Below are 25,400 nucleotides of genomic sequence, written 5' to 3' on the forward strand. Positions count from 1 at the left end.
TTTTTTAATAAAAAACCTTGTTTCTGTTTTAAGATTATTGCCTAGGTGTGCTACCACATTAGTGGTAGTGGGGTAAAGAGGCAACAGCTACAGTGAATATGTTCTGTAATAGGAAGCAAATCATTCAGCAGATTCAGTAACCACAGTTGTGACACTCTATTGCCTCAGATGGCAACTGGGATGGTGGTCTGGTCATCCATTATGCAAACTACCATAAACTACCATATATGAGCTGTGCATACTTTTTGGGGCATATTCAATTGTTTGAATTGCCCGCAGCATTAAAAGTATTACCGTTATTATGGTAATACTAAGCCGGATCAGGGAGCTGCGAGATGAAATTCAGCGCGAAAGGTACCGTAGTAACGGTATTTACGTGCACTATTACCGTAATGACCGTAATAGTGCGTGCACCGCGTTACTTTGGCCAGTAACGCCAACAATTGAATATGCCCCTAACAGTTGAACCACTACTGACTCATCAAGTGGGGGCCTGGGCATCATAAAATGTGCAGGTGATTCCCCATACAATTTCATATGAGTTTCAGTCCGTTTTCTCTGTCCTTATTTAAGGGATTTCCAACTATCGAGGGAAATATTGCTTGTCTTCTTCCAACTTGTTGAAGTTTCATAATTGGATGAAGGTAGTTATTGACAATTTCTGTACATTAATATCATTTGCGATGCAATTAATACACAATCACACAATTATTATTACAAACAAAAGCAAAAAATAATAGATTAATCATTTTCTCTTAGTTTATAAAAATACAAAGCGGTAAACAAAGTATTTTATATTTCCAACATTTCCAACCAATATTAAATTTTATACAGCAAACTGTAATTCCATGTATGAGTTAAAGAAACCAGTTTAAACAGGTTTATGGGCAGGAGCCTGAGGATCAACACATGGCCACACGTGCAAAGATGACCCTCACCTCAACGGACAATAGGCAGAGGGATCAGCCAATGGAGCGTCGAGTTCTTGAGAGGTTATGACCTATCGACCTATAGATGTGGACCTTAATATTGTATCTGTTTATCAGTGTGATGTCACTATCTTTATTACTGTAAACTGTATAAATTGTTCACCTTTGGCATTGGAATCCAGAGCGTTCTTATAGAAGCGTATGCATGCGATACTTTGCCTACTAAATTGAGAATAAAACTCTTGTGCTCTGGAACCACCGCATTCGCATTGGAAAATTCTTTTATTGCATGAGATATTTACGGACGTATCAAACAAGGCACTTGAATTCTATTTTAAGTGGTGTCCATTACAGTCTCTTTGAATGCGTTCTCTGAACTCTGTCCTGGTTGGTCAGGCATATGCTTTTTGAAAAATCTTATTTAAGGGTAACCTTATCATTTTATTTTTATTTGTTGCTTGGTGTAGACAATAAGAGATGAATATATAAAATAATCCTTTTATATGACTGAAATTATGACAGAAAGCAGGTAAAGTGGTGAAAGATACAGCCTCGTGGTCTGCAGAGAGAACTAACATAAAACCATGTCTAGTTCTCCTGTGCTCGACACACAGTTCATTTTATTCACTTGTACACATTTCATTAATTTAAAGAAGTGCACCTTGTTTCCACTAATTTCTAGTTTGCTTTCTGGTAGTCAAGCCACTCCACCCTAGTTTACATAAAGCATTGCTTTCAATGCTCGTCAAACTTCATGCTTAAGTAATTTTGTAATGTATGAAGCCTATCAGGTCCATTGAAAGCCGCTCACGGAAGAGTATAGAAGAAAATTGCTTTCCTATAGCTACTAATAGTACTTGGTTTCAAATACCTTACATTGTATTGGCATGGTTATGTAAACTTCCATATAATAGCTTTGGAATTTACACTATGTCCTTTCATATTTGATTTTTGGAATAGTGACCTGAAAGAGCATTGAAATGTTGTAGACTTGGGGGAGCTAGAGCGCATCCTCTAAATTTGTGCCATTTGCCTGGATCTCTAAATTATTGCAAAAAATGCAAATTTGGTCACAACTGCGAATATAGAGAAGTATTCTGGGTAACCAAGGCACATGACTACTTACAAAACTTTATTCATCTTTCATTTCCAGCAATATTAAAACCTTATTAAATTACAGCTCAAGGTGTCACTCTAATCCTCTAGCAGGTTGCAAAATCACATTGACAAGACCATCCCTATATTCATAGACCAAACCTTAACAATCAAATTTCAGAGGCTGTTCAGTATGCTCATTTTTGTGAATGAGGGAGAGGTACATCTCCTTGGTGACTCCTCTGTACTTTTTGTAGTTTCACTGTGTACATCTGTGTTTGCATGTGCTAGTGATGTAATTTAATGCAGACCTACTTCATACATTCTGACCTATCCCTTTTTGTCATAAACGTGTTACCGCCCAGCATATTTGAGCTTGCAATACCTGTTTGACTTCTACAAAGGATAGTACCAATTGTAACAGGTGACAAGTGTTCACTTCCCTGGAGTGACAATACTCGGAGACTTCATCTTGGGCATCTTCCAAAGGTAAAACAACATACTTATACATATATGCTTTTGTGTTGTGTGTGTGTAATGTTATTCATTGACGCTCAAGCAATACAAATATTAATCTAGCAGTTATATTTTTAATTATGCTATATTAAATTTGTCAATATTTTGTATAAATTAAGCATTTAGTTACACTAAGTGACAACACTGATTTCCCTGTAGAAAATTCACATGCATGTTCTACATAACCACTCTAGGAGGTATATTTACTAAACTGCAGGTTTGAAAAAGTGAAGATATTGCCTATGGCAACCAATCAGATTCTAGCTATCATTTATTAAGTACTTTCTAGAAAATGACAGCTAGAATCTGATTGGTCGCTTTAGACAACATCTCCACTTTTTCAAATCCGCAGTTTAGTAAATATACCTCTAAATGTCGTTATTAGATTTTATGTACAACATTCCTTCAACAATACATTCAGGAGACTGAGTTCTTTTGGAGTGGACATATTACACATTTCTAGGAAATAGGAGTGAATATGTGTGTACTCATTTAAACGCATTGTTATTCTGTGCATGACAGAAGAAAGCTGTGTTTGACACCAGTGTGTATATAATCACAAATACGGCTAGTCGGCACTCATGGGAACTTTTAGAAGTGCAAGAGAGTGATAGTGTTTTCTTGAACAAACTCTCGAGCAGAGTCTATTAAAACTGTGTGCACAATCATGCAGTGGTGATCAGGGGTTCAGCTGTACGGGGCATATGTGTTGAACATATTTTTGTTTGGCACTTTAATGTATTGAGGATTTAATTGTACCATATGCGTTAACCATGGTCGTGCTTCTTATTTCAAGGAGAAAGTATAAAAAAATGTGTTTTAGACTAAAGACATACTTTACTGCATTTCATATACAGTGTATTTGTAACATCAAATTAGTTATTAGTTGGTTAGCACTTCTGCCTCACAGCACTGGGGTCATGAGTTCGATTCCCGACCATGGCCTTATCTGTGTGGAGTTTTTATGTTCTCCCTGTGTTTGCATGGGTTTCCTCTGGGTGCTCCAGTTTTCTCCCACACTCCAAAAACATACTGGTAGGTTAATTGGCTGCTATCAAATTGACCCTAGTCTGTGTGCTTGTGTATGTTAGGGAATTTATACTGTAAGCTCCAATGGGGCAGGGACTGATGTAAATGAGTTCTCTGTACAGTGCTGTGGAATTAGTGGTGCTATATAAATAACTGATGACGATGATTATAAATCAAGCTGAGAATCTGTTCAAACATTTTTTTTTATTATTTTTTTTTTTTAAAAAAGCAGGCAGTGCCACTTCTTAACTTTAGATGGACCACCAAAAAGATTACATCAAAATTAAGTTATTAATGGGATTCATTTGGTCTTCATTTGAGTACACAAAAATAGTCCAATGATTATGCAGGCTCAATAGCTGGCTATTGTCTATAAAAATGTAGGATACACTGTTGGGAGATAACATTATTATTATTAGTAAGTCTGCAAGTGATCATTTATTATTGTTAAATTATCAAAATGAACCATGTCCACAGTTCAGTTTGAAATAAGAGTAATTGCAAAATGGATTCTATAATGTAACAATGCATAGTAGGCCATGTTGGGTGTATCAGGTGTAATTATGTCTGCCATTTCCAAGATGACAGTATCTTATGTGAAATATGTGTCTGAATTTGGGTATGTAGAGTAAGTGGTGCCATGTAGACGTAAAGTATGTGATAAATGCAAAGATAAGGGGAGTGAAAATGAGAATGTACGTGTGTCACTGGGAAGTGATTTCAGAGATTGACAAGTGAAATGAGTTAAGGGTTAGGAATGAAGAAGACGGGAATGTTGTCAGGTGAGTCAAAAGCAACATATTCATGCAAACATATACTGTATGTACAAATTAAATGATTGCAATTCACATTAATGCTGAGCTGATGTAATAATGTACCACAAGCGAAACTGAGCAGCATTTCAATTTAGTTAGATTACACTTGTTGGGCACTCACAGTGGTGGCAGCCATTTTTTTGCGTGACTCAATATTAAAAAGAATGAAGCAAGCTGACATTTTACTAGAAACTAGTTTGTTTGCAGGACTGCACATTGTGATTTTAAAAAATGTAAATTTGCAAATATTTTCTCACAGACTTTGGCACATATCACATCCCTGACATTTAGTAGAGTATTGTCACAGGATACAAAAACAACAATCTGTCTTTACATGGTTAGTCAGGGTCTGCTCTCCTGGAATGTCTGAGAGATTCCCAAAGTTTGTGGAGCTCTCCCTGACTCCCACGAGAGCCGCCCATCTTCCTGATTGGTGGGGCCTTGATGAAGCGATTTGATGTGAGAGGTGTCATCATGGCCCTATCACCGCTGCACGATGATGTGAATCACTAGTGGTGCCACGGGGCCATGATGACGCAATTTGCTGCATCACGCCCCCACACTTGTCCTTTTGTCCTGGAAGTGGAGGTACAAAAAGGCAAGTATGATCGCATTTATTCCTTAAAACTTTGTTTTCTAAATAAGCTCAAATTAGTAGCAGAGATGAGAGCATTGTTTGACCTTTTGACCCTTCGGGGTCCCTCTGGTTCATAGGGAACGCTGTAGGTAATTAGAACTATGTATTTTACCACAACTTGTTTAACACCACTCAAAAAAGTTTTACATTTTGAATAGCATTATCCATTAAGTTTCCAAATAGTCTGACCCCAGAGATAAGGCTGGGTACACATTACAGGTTTTTCAACCGATTATCGGGCCTATCACACAATAATTGACTGTCCGGCCTGATATCACATCAGTATGTATGCTCCAAAGATGAACGATTATCGTTTCAAAGCACATGGTATCATTTGATTTTTGAACTGAACTAAAAATCTTGTTCAGCGATGGAACAATGTTGTTCCAACTTTGCAGTCTGCATGCACTCTAAGAGTGAAATCTCAGCAATTTGTTTTGAAATATCCTCTCTTCACATCTTGTGGAGGTAATCAAAGTCGTGTTGCCAAATGAGAATTGTCAGCCTGGATGGTGGCGACTTAATTTCTCATAGTCTCCTGAAGTCACCTTTGTAGACAGTGTCTTGTTGTGCAAAAGGATCTCCTTGATCTCTTTACTAGCACTTGAGGTCAAGCAGTGGTCCAACTCTTCTGACTGCATAAACATCTCTGCCGAATCTGAGTGTGTTGGAGAGTTCTGTGGATTACCGATGCTCATATGCCCAGAGATCAATGTTTTTAAGAATTTTGTCATATACTGCCTCTTTTCTTTTATTTGTCTTTTACTCATGAAGCTCAAGTATTTATATGGTTGTTTTTGCTATCCATTTGTTGAGGTGCTGTACTTCCTTGTTAGATGCTGGCTAATTTTGGGAGGAGGTCTTCCCCAAATTATCAGGGCCTAGCCTGTGAGATGCTAAATGTGAGGATCTCTGCGGGAAGGAGGTTGTGGATGCCCCAATATGTGCATGCTTCCAGTGACTATGTATATCCGCTATGTAGTGTTTACCCCAAGGAGCAGCAAAAGCCCTAAGGCTGACACCATCACCACTGTACCCCTTTACCCTTTACCTTCAAGCTATCTAAGCTTAAATTATGACCTAAAATAATGACACAGACACATGTTTACATCTTGGCGCATTAAGGTCACAGTTTTCATTGCTATGCAAAATGTTGGCAACGAAAACAGATGCACTAACAGCTACTAGTCAATACCAAATGAAACTTGAGGTGGCCAGCCAGCCCAAGAACCTGGCGCTACATTACTGGCATCAGAAAGACTTTGCCCCTTCTGGCCTCAAAAGGCAGCTTCCACAAACGATACCCTGGGGACCTACACAAGTGACCCTGCAGAGACAAGAGCGAAGGGGGAAGAACACTGCCGCCCAACACAACACTTGCATCAATGTATTAAACTGCTGGCTGCACTGCTTTCTAGCCGAATGTGCCTTAGCTGAATTAGGAGAGAAAAACAAGGTTAACAACAATACAAAAATTCAAGTGAATAAACAAATGCATCAAAAAAGGGGAGGACAGGAGGGAAATCCTGAAGAAAGAGAGACAATTTCCTGTCCCTCTTGCTTATGAAGGCTTCCTAACCCCACCCTGTGGTATCCTATTGGCTACTTCAATATCCTGATAGAAGCTTAATCCTTCAATGTAAGTGCCGTGATGGAGACTGTAAGCCCAGCATTTAAATGCATTCATCCCCATTCAGGTTACAGTTAGGATGTAACCGTGTTCCCAGATGTCAGTGGTCAAGAATGAATGGTCAAGATCGGGCCTACCACTTGGTTGCAAGGCTATGACTCAAACACAGTGGTTACTGGAGCAACTCTTTATCTGCCAGGACGAGACAGTTGTTGACAATTGTTGAAAGAGATTGTCCCTCATTTTCTTTATTATGTACTTTATCATGTTGAGAACTCATTCACAGTTTCTGCAATTTAGTGCGACAAACACAGAATTTTTTTCCCTGTATATATTTGTCACTTTGTTTTGGCACAGAGATTGCAACCTCTGCCAAGGAGAGATCTTATAAGTGCAAATGCCAGAGATTTACTAAAGTAATGTGTACAGTGATAGCATCATAGTTAATGATTAAAACACTTGGCTGAGATTCACACATAGTTGAACTAGAATCGATATCCATGATGACAACAAACAATACAATTAAAGTTATTGTGCCACAGATACATTCCAGCTTAATCATGTTAACATATCTAGCACATCACATAATATGCACTATAATACACCATACACAGTAGTACATATTACCTGTAAGTTGAGTGATCTGAAAATTAAAAAATATAGTGGTTCTATTTAACAAAGGGAATTTTCTCAGGTTTTTGGACTACTCCCTATTTACCAAAGCCCCTGGCTGATGAAGACAATTGTTGGCTGAAGCATAGGGAAGCCTATTTGCAAAGGACAGTGTTGTTACAAGTATCACCGGTGTTTTCCGATTGGGAACCAGAGTCCAGGTGTCATTTTTTGTTAAATTGCCTGATAAAAGAGAATCTGCTGGTCAGTGCAACTAAGCATAATACATTTTATCCTGACAGATTCAATTTCAAAAATATCATTTCAAATTACTCATAGTGGGTAGTAGAGGGAAGTAATAAACAAATAAATAATTGATTTCAGTTGTATCTGTCAGTTAGATGGGTCTAATTCCGTTAACATGTGGTAGATTTTGTATACACACTTTTGCTCATCTCATAACTCTATACCTGTCTATTCAACTTCTGGGCTTGCTTTACGATCTAAAGAGGGAAGCCATTCCTGAAACCCAACTTATTACACAAAGAAAGGAATTGCTTCTGAAGCTCAACCTAATCAATTTTGCTCATTCGTCACATATATTAATAGAGGTTGTTTTGATAAATGCAATAAGGTTTTGGCACTATTACTTGAGAACCCAAACACAACTGTCCATTCTGGGGTTTCTTGTACTTGGTACACATTCTGTCAAAACAAACAGCTTGTTCAGAAGTCCTCCATGACAGCTTCCTCTGTTCCTTCTCGATGTTCATACACACAAACCCTAAAGCAGTAGTAGGCAACGCGAAAGAGATGGAGGACAGCATGAGCAGCCCTCAGCCTTGAAAGAGGTTGCACAGAAAAAGGAAAGCACGGTGCACTCCTCTTCCAGTTATGCTGTGTGACCTTCCTGCACTGCTCACAGGAGGTCACGTGATGGGAAAGTCGGATGCCCCAGTTTTGATAAGATCGCCAACCCCCGCATAAGATTCTGATAGATGAGAAAACCCTTTGATAACCTTGAACTTGTTTGGCTTTGTTACCCATAATTACTTGAAATGTAATTAAAAAAAGGTGCAATCTAAGCTGAAATATCTGGAAGTAAATCTAAGGCTGGTTACACACTACTGATGTGATATTGTTAATGATTTTACCAACGACTGAAAGTCCCGACCAATATGCCGACTCATGTGTACACACTGTACCCGTTTTACAAGATTTACCTTCAGATCTGTGCTCTTCATCTGTCATAACCATCTGCTGAAAAGATCATGACTTTATAAACTCTATGGAGATCCTCCTACACTGCTGGTCGTGGGAACGTACACACTGCAGAATTGGATCAACATCGTTCCATCATTGAAATTTTTTTAGTCCATTTATAAAATCAAATCAAACGATATGATGTGCTTTGGAACAATAATCGTTCATCATTGGAGTGTACACACTAATGTGATATCGGACCGCACAGTCGTTTATCGTGTGATTGGCCAGATAATTGGGTGAAAAACCTGTAGTGTACCCAGCCTAAGTAGCAACATATGCAATTAGTAAAGGAATATTGCTTTAAATCTTATGATATTTCCATAATCCTTCCCCATTTCCTTATCACTTCCTTGAGTTGTCAGTGAAATTCCTTAATTATCTGTCTATAAGGAAAGCTAGCCATATCTGTGCCTAAAATGACCTACACTAAATATAGTAAGATTAGAAAAACTACCAGAAAACTATAAAATGTATAACTGAATGCAGAAATAACTGGTTAGTAAAATGTTTACATATTTTTAAAAACATGGAAGACAACACAAAATAGAAGGGAAGATGTATAGGACATATGTATGGTGTATGGATAAGGCTATTTCCTGGCTCTCCTGCTGTCGTGTGACAGAACCAAAATGGTTATTTTAAAAAATGCATCAGTGAGTGAAACGAGGAATTTAGAGAAAATATTTGCCTCGGTTATAGCTACATTTACCCAGGATATCAAAATAAATAAGAAAAATATCAGGACAGTTGTATTTGCTACAGTGAGGTGTGTTCATTTGTTTGTAATCATAGGGAGCCACTTTGAATCTGCCGGAATGTGGTAGGATTACATTTTTGACGATGCATAGATCAGGGCTGTGTTTGCATTGTGTATAAGCAGAGGGGGGATATGTCCTGAAGCTGAGGTGTATCTCATAAATAATTTCAAACTGTAAATACTGAAGATTGACCTTTGTCACAACCAGGCTACACAGTTAAAAATGGCTTAACCACATTATATCTATTCTTGTTTTGCTTTAAATGTTAGGAATTTGCCACACACTCTAAATTATACAGTCCTGTACAACATCTTTTTTAAAAAACAAATAAATATATAAGATATATATATATAAGATATATAACCAAAGTTTAGTTAAAGGAGAGAGGGCTTAATGATCCCTCTTCACACCTGTCCCCTTTGTTCTCTCACCACTGTCCATTTTCCAAGTCATAAAACATCGACAATATAAAACTGCCAAACTTTCCAGTCCCAATCCCAAAAATCCTCAACACCTTAAAGCATTAGTTGATGCTTAAAGTGATTGTTGAAGCTCAGTCAAAACATTTATCTCTATTTACTGTACTCGTGCGCAAAACCTCTACACACCATGCTTCTACCTAGACTAGCTTTCTGTTGTATCAAGCTTAAAGAAGAACTCTACCCACCTTGGTATTCTCACAGTCCTTCCTCACTCCAGCTAGTGGACCTCATGTGTGGAGCAGAGTGGACGTGCACCGCAAATCACTGGTTTGGTACCACTGTGCTGAGATGGTCTGCTCAGTACACTTCAAGGTGCTGCCTGCCCTCTGCTCTTGGGAGACCATCTGAAAACTACATAAAATCTGAAAATCTAAATAGGTGCGCTGTGTACAAATGTTACAGTCACATCAAAGTTCCACCTGCTAGCAATTTAGAATGAGCCATCTTTTCATTGAAGTCAACTTTTCCATTTTTCCCCTAAAATACTGCTCAGTTTAGCCTCATTTAAGTCTAATTAATCATGGGGATATGAGGGGACATCACATCTGTCCATATTATATATTGCACTTTTGTGCGCTGAAGCTATATTTTTACATTGGGCAAAGTTCACATAGACTATAATGTTTTTTAATGAATGTTATGGTAAAAAATAATGTATTTTTTAAGTCATTAATGAGAATTCTTACCATGCATTGTATAAAGTGTTGCATTTTATAGTCCTGGCTTATATATTTTTCAACAGCTATCTATACTACCACCATAGAGTCAGATGATGCCACCAAATAGCCTCATAGAGCCATCAAAGAGCTAATGCCAAATATAATTGAATGCTCAATATAAGAAGTGCCCCTGCCACAGCAAGAAACACATGGATGGGACAGAGATTTGGATCTGAAGGAGCCCCCTGGCTGCCTTCACTTGGCATCCAAGTTTAGCCTTGTCCTGTTCCCCCAAGAAACAGTCCTGTTTCCTAATTTTCTTAATGTAGGCATATCGGCAATACATTTCAATAATGCTGGCCACAGATGGGGTGATCTTGCTTCTCTACAGAAACATCATGTTACAGGACCAATAAGTATAATTAAGCTGTAAAAATATAAAAATATAAATGTGATATAGTGACAAATAGCTAGAAAGAAAGATTTAGGGGTATATTTCCTAAACTGCGTGTTTGAAAAAGTGGAGATGTTGCCTATAGTAACCAATCAGATTCTAGCTGTCATTTTGTAGAATGTACTAAATAAATGATAACTAGAATCTGATTGGTTGCTATAGGCAACATCCCCACTTTTTTAAACCCGCAGTTTAGTAAATATACCCCTTGGAAGATAATCTAGAAGACAAATCTAGAAGACAAACACTTTTGTTTGCATTATTCTGGGCAATCTGAAATATACATAAAATTTATAGTGTACTAAGCACCAAAATGATTTAGAGCAGGGCTGTTCAACATTAAATCTATGACCATATATGCAGCTCTCTTCATGTAAGTGCAGAAAATGTAGCAATCGCTGGCATTAGTTCATCATGCTGGTATTTAGATATATCAAATGCTTATTTAATGAGTCAGGGAGTTTTATACATATTTAGGATAACAAACAAAATTAACAACTGTGATAAATGTATCAAAGGAATGCCTAATAAGAGGCAGCCATTAGAAGTCATGCCCATTAATAAATCATCAGTTGTAGTAATGCCCAATAATATGGAAGTAGAAAATGTATTAACTATTGAAAAGCAGCCAGTAGTAGTAATGCCTAATAAAAGGACAGCTGTTGAAATAGTGGCCATTAATAAGCCAAGTGAAAAATTATTATCACGCCACTAGTGATAGTAATAACCAAACAAATGGCAGTAGTTGAAGAGCCCAATATTATGCCAGTGATGGCTATTAATATTTTACTAGAAATAGTGATGCTGAATAGAATGTCAGAGGTGTCCAGTAGTAATTAAACAGTATTATGGCCATTAGTGCTCACCCCTGCCACGATCTCCTGCTTTTTGCTTCCAATCAGCTAGTTGCCCTGCTTGCAATGTCATTAAAAAAATGCTGAGGCACTGCACTGCCTCAAAGTCATGGCATCCATAGTGCCCATAATATGTGTTGAAAGTGGTATTTCATTCATCTCCTTCTTTAATATTGATGAGATTTTATGCATCACATAGATCGGATTTAGAAAATATTGTGGCGCCAGGAATGTGATCACAGTTAGAAGGGATCTATTTTTTTATCTTAATTTGTTTAAGCCTCTGTAATCGAAGGTCTAAGAAACTGTATTTTTCTTGACATAGAAGAACCCAGCTGCAGTGGGAGAAGTTAGTTTTTAGATAAATCTCCTATATATTAGCAGGAGGATAAACATGACCTCTACAAGGGGTAGTACCAGGGATCAAATTGATGGCAAAACCAAAGTTTGATGTCAGGGCAAGGTTTCGGTTCTGTGTTTACAGAAAATGTCTGCAAATTACATTTTTTGTGGAGCGACTATAACTTTTGAGAAATTAAAGACTTAGGGTATATTTACTAATCTGTGGATTTGAAAAATTGGAGATGTTGTAATTTAGTACATTCTACAAAATGACAGATCTCCACTTTTTCAAACCCGCAGTTTAGTAAATATACCCATTGGAATTAAAATATAAGGAAATTAATTCCTTAGTCAGACAATAACTTTTAGAGGAGTTTAAAAATAAATGTATCCCCATGGAATTACCCTCCCATCAATGGCTGCAGAGTTTTGTTTTCTTTTAAAGGGGACGACAGGATTATGACTTGTTGAACCAGGGTTGATTAATTTACAGCATCATCGAGTCAAGGAAAGCTTTGTGACTTAGACACATTGGAGCGCAAGATTATTATTAAATTGCATTTATATGGCAGCGACATAATACTCAGCACTAGAGGTGAAATTAGTGAGCCGTGGGCCCCGATGCAGGGAGGAGAGAACCAGGGCCCACAGCTCACTAGTTACCCATGCAGTGGGCCTCATTATCTCCATTGGCCCCGATGCACCACACCTGCTGCACCAATGGTAGTTCCGTCACTGCTCAGCCCTTTATCAGAGTTTTATTAAATGTTTGTGCTTACATAATGTTGGACTTCTGGTCACTTTCACAGTTCAGTGTATAGTTACATTCTTGATGAGAAATTTGTCTGATGTTTATGTAGATGAACAAGTGATAAAGTAATTGATTTATTATTCCACACACCCTTATTCATAGTAATTAATGTGACAGCTTCAAAGATCCACCTAATGTATGACATATTTATAGACAAAATGAGTTATTGCATGTCAGTTGGAATTCTGCCAAGAACTTATAGAATGTTTTATTATCAACTGCATAAAATGCCTCTCATCTTAATAAGCCTGCTTTTCAGGATTCAGGAGAAAAATGTATTTCTTTACATTTATGTTGAGTTCAGATATTTGGTGATATGAAATATTGAGTAATATGATATGATTTTGGGCAGTATGTTGTAGCGCTGGGGGTGTGACATAGAAGCTGACAGTTGTCACATAGAATGAGTGGTGTGACATAGGAGTTGTATGGTATGATTTAAGGGCTGGGCAATAGGGCATAGGACATAGGTGATATAACAAAGAAGATGGCGGGTATGACTTAGGTGATGGGCAGTGTGACTGGATTTGTTTTGCATGACATAGCAGGCATGCAGTATGATATAGAAGTTGGGCAATATGACTACGGATTTCAGTTATACTGTATGACATAGGAGTTGGGTATTATGATGTAGGAGCTGTGTTGTATGATTCTGGCATTAAGGGCTAGGCTGTATGTATTGGGGGAAGTAGAATATTGGGCTGTGTGTTCTAAAAATAGATTTGATAAACAATGGGCAATATTTATCTGCAAACCTTGCTTTAGACACCCTTTCTTTGTTAAATTACTCTAAATCATGTTATTGTTAAGTAGGTGATATTTCATCTTTCAAGGGTAATTTACAGTGATTCATAACACCCACTTATATGGAGATTAAAAGAAGCCTCTTGTCCGAACAACATCTATTAACTTTGTTATGAGGCAATTATATGATGCCATTCTGAAGGCTCTCGGTGTTTCAAAGTCAACTAATCCCAGTGTTCACCTGAGATTGCTGCTTTCAAGTGATCACCAATAGAGATTGAACTTTACTGTTTATTCTATGAACAATAAGCACAGGAAACAGTGACATCTCTTTTTTGCGGCACATTGCTTTACAGCACTGTTTTATTTGTATAAATTACCAGGAGAAGACAGAAATGAACTGAAAATGAAACCTAAAATATATCTGTATTTATTTGAAACTTTTACAGATAAATGTTCAAGAACGACTGAATATATTGGAGATACAATACACATTTTTTTCATTGTGTTTTGTCATGAAATATAGACATTTAAACCTATATTTCTTAATGTTACAGCATGCTTGTCAAATTAGGCCTATTTATAGATTGCTCTATCATGCTGTTAGATGTGTTGTCTAAAGTATTCTTATTTGTTTTGACAGATATGTGAGAAAAATTCAGCGTAACATGAAATTGTGACTTTGTATACAAAATGGTGAGTAAATAAACATTGTCTGCAGATAAGGTGTTATTATGTGATGTTTTGTGGTGCTACAAATATTATTGACACATTTTTCACATATATGTCTTGATGATCAAATCTAAAAAACAGGTCACAGGTGAGATAAAAGTATTCTATACACTGTTATATGGTCTGTTTTGGCATTTTGCATATCTTAGAGCACATATTGTGTAGATTATTTTTGATTTTAGTACTATTTTGCCCCCTAAAGTTTACATTACATGATAGATACTAAGGTAACAATAGGTAATTCATGTGGACTAATAGTTCTCTTTTTCCTTGGAAAGCCGGCTCAAGTCCACATTCATTCTTATCTATGGTATTGTGGTGGTTAGTATGGTTTAATCAGCATCCCATGTTCCATTCTCCTCCCTTCATATTATTTATCTTTAATTCAGAACAAGAAGAAACCCACCAATAGATTTATCTGGTGGATATGACGGGGGATAACTATATTTTATAAATTCTGGGATTTCACTAAATTATTAGGGGAGAGCTGGCAAATCCCAGGGCTCCAAAAGACCAGGGAGGGGGCAAGACTTGACCCATCAGCCAATTAGGAACATTTTGATGGGAAAAACTGCAGGTGGCCCAGTGACCCTGCCCAAGATAGCTCCATATGGGACCAGCCCGGGGAGCAGATGCCCCCGTGCCCCCCAGCCCAGCCTGCCCCTGATTATGATTAATAACATAATTAGTGGAGACATTTCTACCACAGCCTCTAAATACTTCTACTTTAATAAATGTATTAATCCATGTAGATTTATATGATATTACAGAATAAATATGTTTAAAGTTTTTTGCACAGTAGGGTTTAGTTAACATGAAATAAGAACTTAAATGGAAAAAAAAAAGTACAATGTAAGAACATCAGAGGATCCAGCATGTTTTTTGTTTTTTTTAAGTTAGTTACAGATCACATGCACACAGGGTTTCTGTTTAGTCCTGGCGGTTGTGGGTAAACTTTATTACCTTTTATAACTTGTGCGGTTGATATAGCTTAATAAAAATGCTTACATACGCAAATGACTCATACATGTTTAATGTTGAACACAGATTGATAGGTTTGACTACGTGATGTACTATTTCCAAATATTATAGTGACTTGATGTTTGAACATGGCATTATTTTTACTTTATGGATTTCTATTACCTCCTAAGCCCCAGTGGCCCTGTTGCCATTTCTTTCAACCCTGGAAACCAAAGACGAGCATGTATTTGGTGGAAACTAGCCGTCAGGATTAGGGAGGCATAGAAATTGAGCCAAGGGGCTCAGGTGATCCCTGATGAATTTCATACTGCATATTTCTTAATTTTCCACAGTGCACCCACTGCCACCACATAATACTTCTACTTCAGTCCTCTGACACACTATCATTTAAATACCACAGCATCAATAATTTATGCACTGAGACTTTCATATGTTAATATGTAGGCAGAGTGAAGTAATAGATGACTCAGTTGGGGGTATGCATGACAGGACACTCCACTGCAGAACGCTCAGTCATTCATGGTGGAGGTCCAAATAATCAGGGGTTCTTCTGGTGCAGAGTAAGGGAGGATCCAAAGGAGGATGGGTAATGGATGGGTAATTCATTTTTAGAATCTGTAATTGTTGTTTAAGTTATTGTAGTTATCGTAATTCACAATTATTCTGCTTTTGCTTAATGGTAACTAAATGTCTTCTGTACAGAGCTAGATATTAAAAATAATGAGTGTCCCTCTTTCTTTTACTTTAGAGTTACTTGTTGGAAAACAACAATAAGGTGGTCCTCTCTGGCCGACCTGGAAGCATTTGTGATTTGCTAACATTGGATGATGACAATGGGAGTGTTGTTGTTGCTGGGATTAAGCAGGGTGACCCTGTTGCCAGCGGTCTTGGACTGAAAAAAGGTATGATGAGGCTACTGAAGATGATAATTGACTACACCTATTTCACACACTGATTTAGTCTATCAGTGGAGGATTAAAACTACCATTGGTCCTGAGTGGGGTTCAAACAATGGATCCCCACACAATTTTTTTTGATCACCCATGAAATAGCTTTGATAATGTCCCCTCGGAAGCCATATTTCGGTTTACATTTTCATTACAACACATAGTAAGCCCCCAAGTGCCTTAATATACACAGAAAGTGCATTAAAATATTTAGCAAGCCCCTTTATGTCAAGCAATCTTAGTATTTTAGTCCTACTGTTACTGAAGTAAAAAGTATTCACTTCTACACCCGCGCCTCCAATTACCAGCAAAAACCCACCCTGCGACCATCATTAGGAGTAAAAGCCTACAGCTACTAAGTACCTTGTGCAACCATGAGAGCATTTTATTGAGCATATTTCCTCTACCCTTGTGCCTCCAAGAGAGAGTTTTATTGAGCATATTTCCCCTACCCTGCGCAACAGTAAATTGCCATCATGACATAACAATGCATTCCTCCTGATTCTTCTTAAGCCTAGTAGATAAAGTGGTGCACTGAATAAAACCCATTTTTTGATTACTACATAAGAGCTCTTTTAGAGTTAAACATACGCCAATTTTTCCATACTGCGATTGCGCACCAAAAAGCGAGTATTCATACATCCGTATCTAGATTTTTGCATATTGTTGACTGTGTCCCTTTACATCTGGTAAGGCAGAATGGGGGCAAGCAGGGTTTTGTAAGTGTAAGCAAAGTATACAATTGAACATGGACGCATCTACAGACACGTCTTTTAGGAGGCATATCTTTTGCAGGTGCTGGAGGGCTTGTGCAACAGTAAGCTATGATGATGATGACTGTTAGCAGCACTAGCTGGCCGCTTCTGTTTTGTTGATTGCGTATTTTCCCCTCCAGCTGATCATGATTAAATAATTAGCACCAAAAACCATTTATATATTATATAAAGTGTAGGCTGTCTAGTTGCACTACTTTAATTGACATTTCCATTTGGGTTACTGCAGGAAAGAATCGACGAGCAGGTAGTTCTAGGAAACAATAAAATATTAGTAATTGCTCTATGGAAAATTTTAGCAAAACGCCAACAGTTAGAGCTGTGTGATAAAAGACAGCTACTGTAGATGACAAAAAAGAATAGTCCCATAGCAAGACAGCGGCTGGGTGGAAATGGAGGTGTATTCTAATTAACATAGACTCATTACATGAAAAGCAGAGAGTGCCTTGAGGAATAGATCTTTCACCTTTTTAGCCCTACAGTGGCAGATATACAGAATAAAATAACTCACTTTATGTTTTTAGCAATCAAGATTTGTAACTTTTTTTCCCAGGAGATGAACTTCTCGGGGCCACCATCTTTTTTGATAATCTACACAAAGCAGAGGTGCTTAATATTTTGAAAGCTGCAGAGCCCTACAAAGCTGGTCTACAGCTACATACTAAAAATGAACCAACTCTGCCTCAAGTCAGTCCTTACACACTGAGAGCAGATAATCTGGTAAGTTTGTTTTCCTTGATAAACTGCCCTGAACATATTATGCCCAAGTGAATTAAACAAATATTTTATGTTTTCCAGGGTGTGAAAACTTCAGCATATGATGACATTTTCAACAGCAAAATTCGACGATACCTTAAAGGTTCGGTCTCTTTGCAAGATGTATCCAAGCCAGACACAAATGGAGGACAGTTTAGTTCAACAATACCAGTCCCCAAAATTGGTGCATATGGCCCCTCAGTCCAGTTTTCTGATAAAGAGAATGGTGCTCCAGATGTTGACATAGATATGAATACTCCAAATGTGGCTTTTCCTAATATTGGGGTAGACGGTAAAATGAAGGTTCCAGGTGTGGAACTCACAACACCAAATGTATCAGGCAAAATTAAAAGCCCCGAGGTAAATATAGCTGCACCAAATGTAAAAGGGACAAAGTTTAAAGTGCCCTCAATAAACCTTTTCCATTCTAAAAAGTCAGGTCGAGAGAGTGATATCCAAGGTCCTGACTTGAATGTAAGTCTTCCAAAAGCAGAAGTACAAGCCCCAAAGTTCAAAGACCCACAGGTAAATGTTAACATTCCAAAAGGAGACATAAAGATTCCAAAAATCAAAACTCCTGAACTGAATGTAGACCTTCCCAAATTTGACCTAGATAATCCTAAAATCAGGGGACCAGAACTTAATATGGATCTTCCTAAAATAGGTGTGAAAGGTGGAAAATTTCCTGATTTTGGTGTTGATGTCCCTAAAGCAGATATAAACATACCAAAACTGAAAGGTCCAGAAGTAAATGTTGATCTTCCCAAAGCTGATTTGCAAATGCCAAATCTGAAGGGCCAAGATGTGAATATTGGCTTTCCAAAAGCTGACATTAAAGTTCCAAAACTTAAAGGTCCGGATGTGGATATTGATATTCCTAAGCCTGATTTTCAAATTCCAAAACTGAGAGGTAAAGATGTCAATATCGACCTTCCTACAGCTGACATCAAAGTTCCAAAACTTAAAAGTTCAGATATGAATATTAACCTTCCTAAGGCCGATTTCCAAATGTCGAAAATGAAAGGTCCCGATTTTAATGTTGACCTTCCTAAGGCTGACATCAAAGCTCCAAAATTTAAAGGACCAGATGTCAATATTGATCTTCCAACAGCTGATCTCAAAATGCCAAAACTGAGGAGTCCAGATGTGCATGTTGAACTTCCTAAAGCTGACATCAAAGTTCCAAAACTTAAAGGCCCAGATTTCAATATTGATCTTCCAAGTGCTGATCTCCAAATGCCAAAACTGAAGGGCCCAGATTTGAATGTTAACCTTCCTAAAGCTGACATCAAAGTTCCAAAACTTAAAGGTCCAGATATGAATATTAACCTTCCTAAGGCCGATTTCCAAATGCCGAAACTGAAAGGCCCAGATTTCAATATTAACCTTCCTAAATCTGATATAAATGTTCCAAATCTTAAAGGGCCAGATGTCAATATTGATCTTCCCAAGGCTGATCTCCAAATGCCAAAACTCAAGGGTCCTGATGTGAATGTTGACCTTCCTAAGGCTAACCTCAACATTCCAGAACTTAAAGGGCCAGATGTGAATGTTGATCTTCCTAAGGCTGGTTTTCATATGCCAAAATTCAAGGGTCCAGACTTCAATATTAATCTTCCCAAGACTGATCTCCAAATGCCAAAACTCAAGGGTCCTGATGTGAATGTTGACCTTCCTAAGGCTAACCTCAACATTCCAGAACTTAAAGGGCCAGATGTGAATGTTGATCTTCCTAAGGCTGGTTTTCATATGCCAAAATTCAAGGGTCCAGACTTCAATATTGATCTTCCCAAGGCTGATCTCCAAATGCCAAAACTCAAGGGTCCTGATGTGAATGTTGACCTTCCTAAGGCTAACCTCAACATTCCAGAACTTAAAGGGCCAGATGTGAATGTTGATCTTCCTAAGGCTGGTTTTCATATGCCAAAATTCAAGGGTCCAGACTTCAATATTAATCTACCCAAGGCTGATATGAAAGTTCCAAAATTAAAAAGTCCAGGATTAGATATAGACCTTCCCAAAACAGATTTAAACTTTCCAAAGCTTCAGAGCCCAGATGTGAATGTTGACCTACCTACTGCTAATATAAAACCTCCCAAAATGAAAATTCCAGACGTAAATCTTGGTTTTCCCAAATTAGATTTAAAAGGTCCTAAACTTAAGTCTCCAGGAGTAAATGTTGATCTTCCAAAAGCAGATTTAAACATTCCCAAACTTAAAGGGCCAGATGTCAATTTAGACCTTCCCAAAGCAGATTTAAAAGCACCAAAACTGAAGACTCCAGATGTTAATCTTGATCTTCCTGAATTAGATGTAAAGGTTCCCAAACTCAAGGGGCCAGAAATAAATGTTGATCTTCCAAAGGCAGATTTAAATATTCCAAAACTGAAAGGCTCAGAAGTCAATGTTGATCTACCCAAAGGTGCAATAAAAATGCCAGGATTAAAAAGTCCAGATGTGAACCTTGATGTTCCAAAACTAGAAACAAAATCAAAATTTAAAATGCCTTCATTTAGCTTGTTTGGTAGCAAAAAGGGATTACCTGATGCTGAGTTAAGTTTGAAAGCTCCACATCTGAAGACTGGATCTATAAATGCAGATCTAAAGGGGCCCAATATGGATGTTAATGCCCCTAATTTGAATGTGTCCGTTCCAAAAATAAAAGGAGATGTAACAGGTCCAGGTGTTAACATTGACCTTCCAGAAGCAGATATGAAGGGTCCCAAATTTAATATGCCTTCTTTCAACATTAAGGGATCTGAACAAAAAATGAATGCACCAAAAGTTAAAATTCCTTCTTACCAAATGTCAGGACCAAATATTCAAGCTCCTGATGTAGATTTTGATGCATCTCTATCTACTCCAAATGTCGACTTACATGCACCTCAAATGAACATAAAAGGTCCTGAAACAGACGTAAGTGCTCCAAAGTTTAAAATACCCTCAGTTACTATGCCTTCATTTCAAATGAAGAACCCAAACATTAAAACACCTGATTTAGACATAGATGGATCTGTAAAGGGTCCTCAAATAGACATTAATGCACCTCAAATTGATGTTAAAGGCCCAGACACAAATATAAAGGCCCCCAAATTTAACATACCCTCATTTCAAATGCCTTCATTCCAAATGTCAGGTCCTAAGGTTGATGCCCCGGATTTAGACGTTGATGGGTCTCTAAAATCTCCACAAGTAGATATAAAAGCACCCAATATTGATGCTAAAGGTTCAGATATACAATTAAAAGCACCAAAATTTAAAATGCCCTCGTTAAAATTGGCAAGCCCAAAAGTGAAAACACCTGATTTAGACATAGATGGGTCTTTAAATGCACCCGGAATTGATATAAATGCTCCCCAAATTAATGTAAAAGGACCAGACACACAGGTTAAAGGCCCCAAATTTAAAATGCCTTCTTTCCAAATGACTGGTCCAAATATCCAAACCCCTGATTTATCAGGAGAAGGGTCTTTGCAGGCTCCACAAGTGGATATAAATGCTCCTCAAATAAATTTGAAAGGAAAAGAGCAAAAAATAAATTCATCAAAATTTAAACTTCCTTCATTTAGCCTGTCAGGTGCCAATGTTGGTGCACCTGAGGTCAATCTGGGTGGTAATGTAAAAAACCCTAATGCAAACATGACATTGGCACAAGGATCTTTCAGTAGTCCTAATCAAAAGGCAGAGATACCACGTGTTGAAAAAGAATCAAAATTTAAATTTCCAACTTTACGTATATTTCACCCTAAAGCTAGTTTGCCAGATGTTGACTTAGGCGTAGAGTCTACTGGACTGAATGCTTCTCCCCCTCTAAATTTACAAGGAAGTACCACATTGCCTAATATGAATATTAATGCTCCAAATGTCAGCCTTAAGGGATCTGATAAGAAGTTGACCGTGCCAAAGTTTAAGATGCCAACCTTTGGAAAATCTAGATCAGAAGAGTATGATTTTAAAGGTACAATACCTGATGCCTCATTGCCAGGGGCTGGCATTGAACTAAAAAGTCCACAGTTGAATGCAAATTTACCAAGCACTGGTATAAAATCTCCAAAATTTAAAGCACCTGATGCAAATTTGGAAGTAAGAGTTCCAGAACTGGAAAGTAAAATTAAGGCACCAAGTGTTCAAGCAAAAGCACCAAAAATAACTTTTGAAAGCTCAGAAGGAAATGTTCCTTTACCTTCTGCTAAAATATCAGGTCCTGAAACGTACATACCTGATACTCAAGTCAAAGTGCCAGGTGTTGAGATATCCCCATTGCAAATGAGAGCACCTACGTTTAACATTGATTTGCCATCTGCCAACCTAAAAACACCGAAACTAAAAGCCCCAATGGCATCAGATTTGAATATTGCTGCTCCAAACCTGGAGAATGATGGACTGGATGATCTGGATATAGATACTGATATCCCATCTACACGTGTGAATGACCCAAAGTGGAAGGAGCCTTTCCCAGGTCAAATCGAGTTGCCAGGTCTTGATATTGACATTCCACAAGTGAAAGGTGACATTAATTTATCACCACCAAAGCCGCAAAGATATCACAATGATGACCGTTCTTTTGATGTAAATTTGCCTTCTGTGCAAATGAATGCTCCAAAGTGGAAAAAGCCTTTTCCTGGTCAAACAGAAAAACCAGGAGATGACATAAATGTTAAAGAGTCTCCTGCTAACATTGCAGTAGATCTTAATACACCAAAGAAAAAGGACAATTCTCAATCAAAGTTCTCCTCTCTTTTTTCTGACACCAACTTCACCTTACCTGATATTGGCTTTGACTTATCACCCCCACGTTTAAGTACATCATAAAATTTTCACAAAAAATAGGGCCCATAATATTAAAGTATGCTATAAATATAATGTTTCTTTACAGAAATGCTTTGAAATGTTATGATTTCCTACAATTATAAAATTATATACTGGGACATATGGAAATTGTATTTAACGTATGACTAAATGTCTAAATTTCTACACTTGCTTATTTTATCTTTTCGATTTGTAGTCTTCATTTTTGTAGATTTAGTTGTATAGCCATTTTCTTTACCATGTTGATTTAATTGTAAATCTGAAAATGTATTATACAAAATTTGAAGGTGTTATAACACCATTTATTTTCATATTTCTCAAGGACCTTCTCTAGTATATCAACCACTACCATGTTTCTATATTGTATTATTATTACCTTTCTGCAGAACTCAAATGAAGGAAAGTCAAAAATATGGCTGCCATCTTAGTAAGGAGACAAAAATATCATTATGTTAGGGACTAAACATAGTAAAGAAAGGGCAGACTTTCACATATTATTTTAAAAGAAAATGACCAGTCATAGTATAAAGTAAAGTACTGCTGTTACAAATGTATTTCTGTCCATTACTGCTATTTTTAGAAAATAGGGGATACAAAATAGCAACACAACATTTTGTGGCTGGTAGGAAAATAAATGTATTTAACCTAGAGAACTTTTTTTCTGATATGTTTTGGGTGCTTTATATGAATTTAACTTATTAATAGATTTGAAAGGAAAACGCCCAAAATTTTTTATATAGAGCCCATTTCAGGTCTTGTACTCACCCCCTCTGGTACCTCAGCTCCCATGATCCTCTAGGCTCACATCTCAATGCTCTGTGCATGAGGATTCAAGGTAAAGATCAGTTTTTTTATGGAGCTCATTACTGATTATTCCTTGTGGGTTTTTTTTCAATTCTTAGCCAATAGTATTTTTAGCCAATAGTATTTAGAAATTTCACATGCATGTTGCAAATTAAAATGGGAGCACCAAGATAATGGCTGTACTCCCAGAGTTTATCAGTACTCTGTCTATGTCTCTGGTCTGTTATAAGTAGCAAAATATATAAATGACCAGTAGCTGTGTGAGGTTCAGTGAGTGCATTTGTCCAAACCATAACATGCCGATTGTAGCGATCAAAATCGTCAGATTTAGGGGATTACCAAGATTAAAACTATGGATCAAAACTTGAAAATAGATTTGTGCAGCATTTAGTATTTTATAGTACTTGCTGTCAAGTAGCTGTCTCCATATATCCCATAATGGCAGACACAAGTGACACAGAAATGTTACTCTATAATAAAGTTAATTAGGAGATGACAACAATTATTATCATATCTGCTACTTAATTTCTCATAATTGCGGATACATGACTGTTGTACAACGTGTCCTAGTGATGATCAAACCTGAATGTAAAACCTTATGTGTACTATATTTCATACTTTTCTACTATGCTGTGTGTCTTAATATATATTAGATTTATACGTGTCATCAACATTTATGTTTAAGCATATTAAAAAGGTATGTTCAATAAATAGATTCTTTACTCTGTGCATCACAACTGTGCTTTGAAATGTAAAAGGGATAATTATAATAAAAAGCCCAAACAATCTGTGATACAAAGAGACTTATTATTTTTTGTCAGCATGCACATTTTAAATAAAACATTTTTAAAACATTTTAATAAAAGAACAGTCCATATACAAGGAGGATCAATATGATATAACAGAGACAAGAGACATATAATACATAAAAACATGTAGAGATAAAGAAGAAATACCGCTACAGATTAATGTACTCAGTAAGTATTTTATTGTTGCTAGATTTTTCCCAAGAGTCCAGCAGTATAAGAGTCATTTCTAATGTTGCCATACAATTTGCCCAATATCACATTGTGTGTGGCATTAAACAATTGTTTTGCCCTGTAAATTAATTTGCCAATTTGTTCCCCCAGCACAGTAATAGCTGCATGCCTACACCCTGGATTTGGTAATTGCCGCCAGGAACTCAACCTGTACCTATATTTGTGGGTTTGTGGGTCTGGCTAAAAATGGGCATGATTGAGTAGAAATGTCACTCCAGCGTACTAACATTTTAGGACCACTTATACATTAATTTTAACCTTTCTGTCATTTCCTAAAATACTGCTCAATGTAGCATCTTTTATGCCTCAAATTATTATAAAGATGAGAAGACATCGCAATTGCCTTTTTTTACATGTCACTTTTGTATATTTGATTTTTTTTGATTTTTTTTAATACATTGGTGGAAATGTGATTAAGAATGTGTTTTACCCTATAAATTGTGCTTGTAATGTGAAAGTATAGGACAGTGATGGCTAACCTCTGGCACTCCAGGTGTTGTGAAACTACATGTCCCAGCATGCTCTGTCAGCTATCAGTTAGTTATCTACTGGCAAAGTATGCTGGGGCTTGTAGTTTCACAACACCTGGAGTGCCACAGGTTAGCCATCACTGGTATAGGATAACTCCAAATTACAGCTACTTCCTGAGTGCCCATAATCTTTTAATCATTTTGTGGGGGAAAAGTATGCTACCCTATGTCTAAACAGGGAACATCCCCTAAATATACCTTCTTTACTCTTTAGATGTCATTTAAATAATTCTGTCCAGAAAAATAAAATCTTGCTTATGCATGTGGGTACATAACTAGGCTGCACTCAGCAGAGAAGAAGCTCCTCCTATCAGATGATATAAAATTTTGCTCACTAATGGTGCCCTAAGTTCATTGGCATCCCCATAAAATTGGTGCATATGTGCAAATATAGG

General features: G+C 37.3%; 1 protein-coding gene across 1 annotated transcript; it reads left to right on the forward strand.

Moving 5' to 3' along the window:
- The first annotated feature begins 2,423 nt into the window (after positions 1-2,423).
- On the forward strand, positions 2,424-24,234 carry LOC142144620 (uncharacterized). The gene is made up of 5 exons (XM_075203710.1): positions 2,424-2,513; positions 14,277-14,329; positions 16,095-16,248; positions 17,620-17,786; positions 17,865-24,234. Exons 2-5 carry the CDS (start codon positions 14,327-14,329, stop codon positions 22,632-22,634), a joined length of 5,094 nt encoding a protein of 1,697 aa, XP_075059811.1. The 5' UTR covers positions 2,424-2,513; positions 14,277-14,326; the 3' UTR covers positions 22,635-24,234.
- Positions 24,235-25,400: the final 1,166 nt, after the last annotated feature.

Source organism: Mixophyes fleayi, chromosome 3, assembly GCF_038048845.1.
Source record: "Mixophyes fleayi isolate aMixFle1 chromosome 3, aMixFle1.hap1, whole genome shotgun sequence".
Classification (NCBI taxonomy): domain Eukaryota; kingdom Metazoa; phylum Chordata; class Amphibia; order Anura; family Limnodynastidae; genus Mixophyes; species Mixophyes fleayi.

What these genes read in the sequence shown, in the direction of transcription:
- LOC142144620 (XM_075203710.1), top strand. An exon ending in CGGTCTTGGACTGAAAAAAG is followed by an intron (nt 16,249 to 17,619) that starts GTATGATGAGGC and finishes TTTTTTTCCCAG; the next exon opens with GAGATGAACTTCTCGGGGCC. An exon ending in CACTGAGAGCAGATAATCTG is followed by an intron (nt 17,787 to 17,864) that starts GTAAGTTTGTTT and finishes TATGTTTTCCAG; the next exon opens with GGTGTGAAAACTTCAGCATA.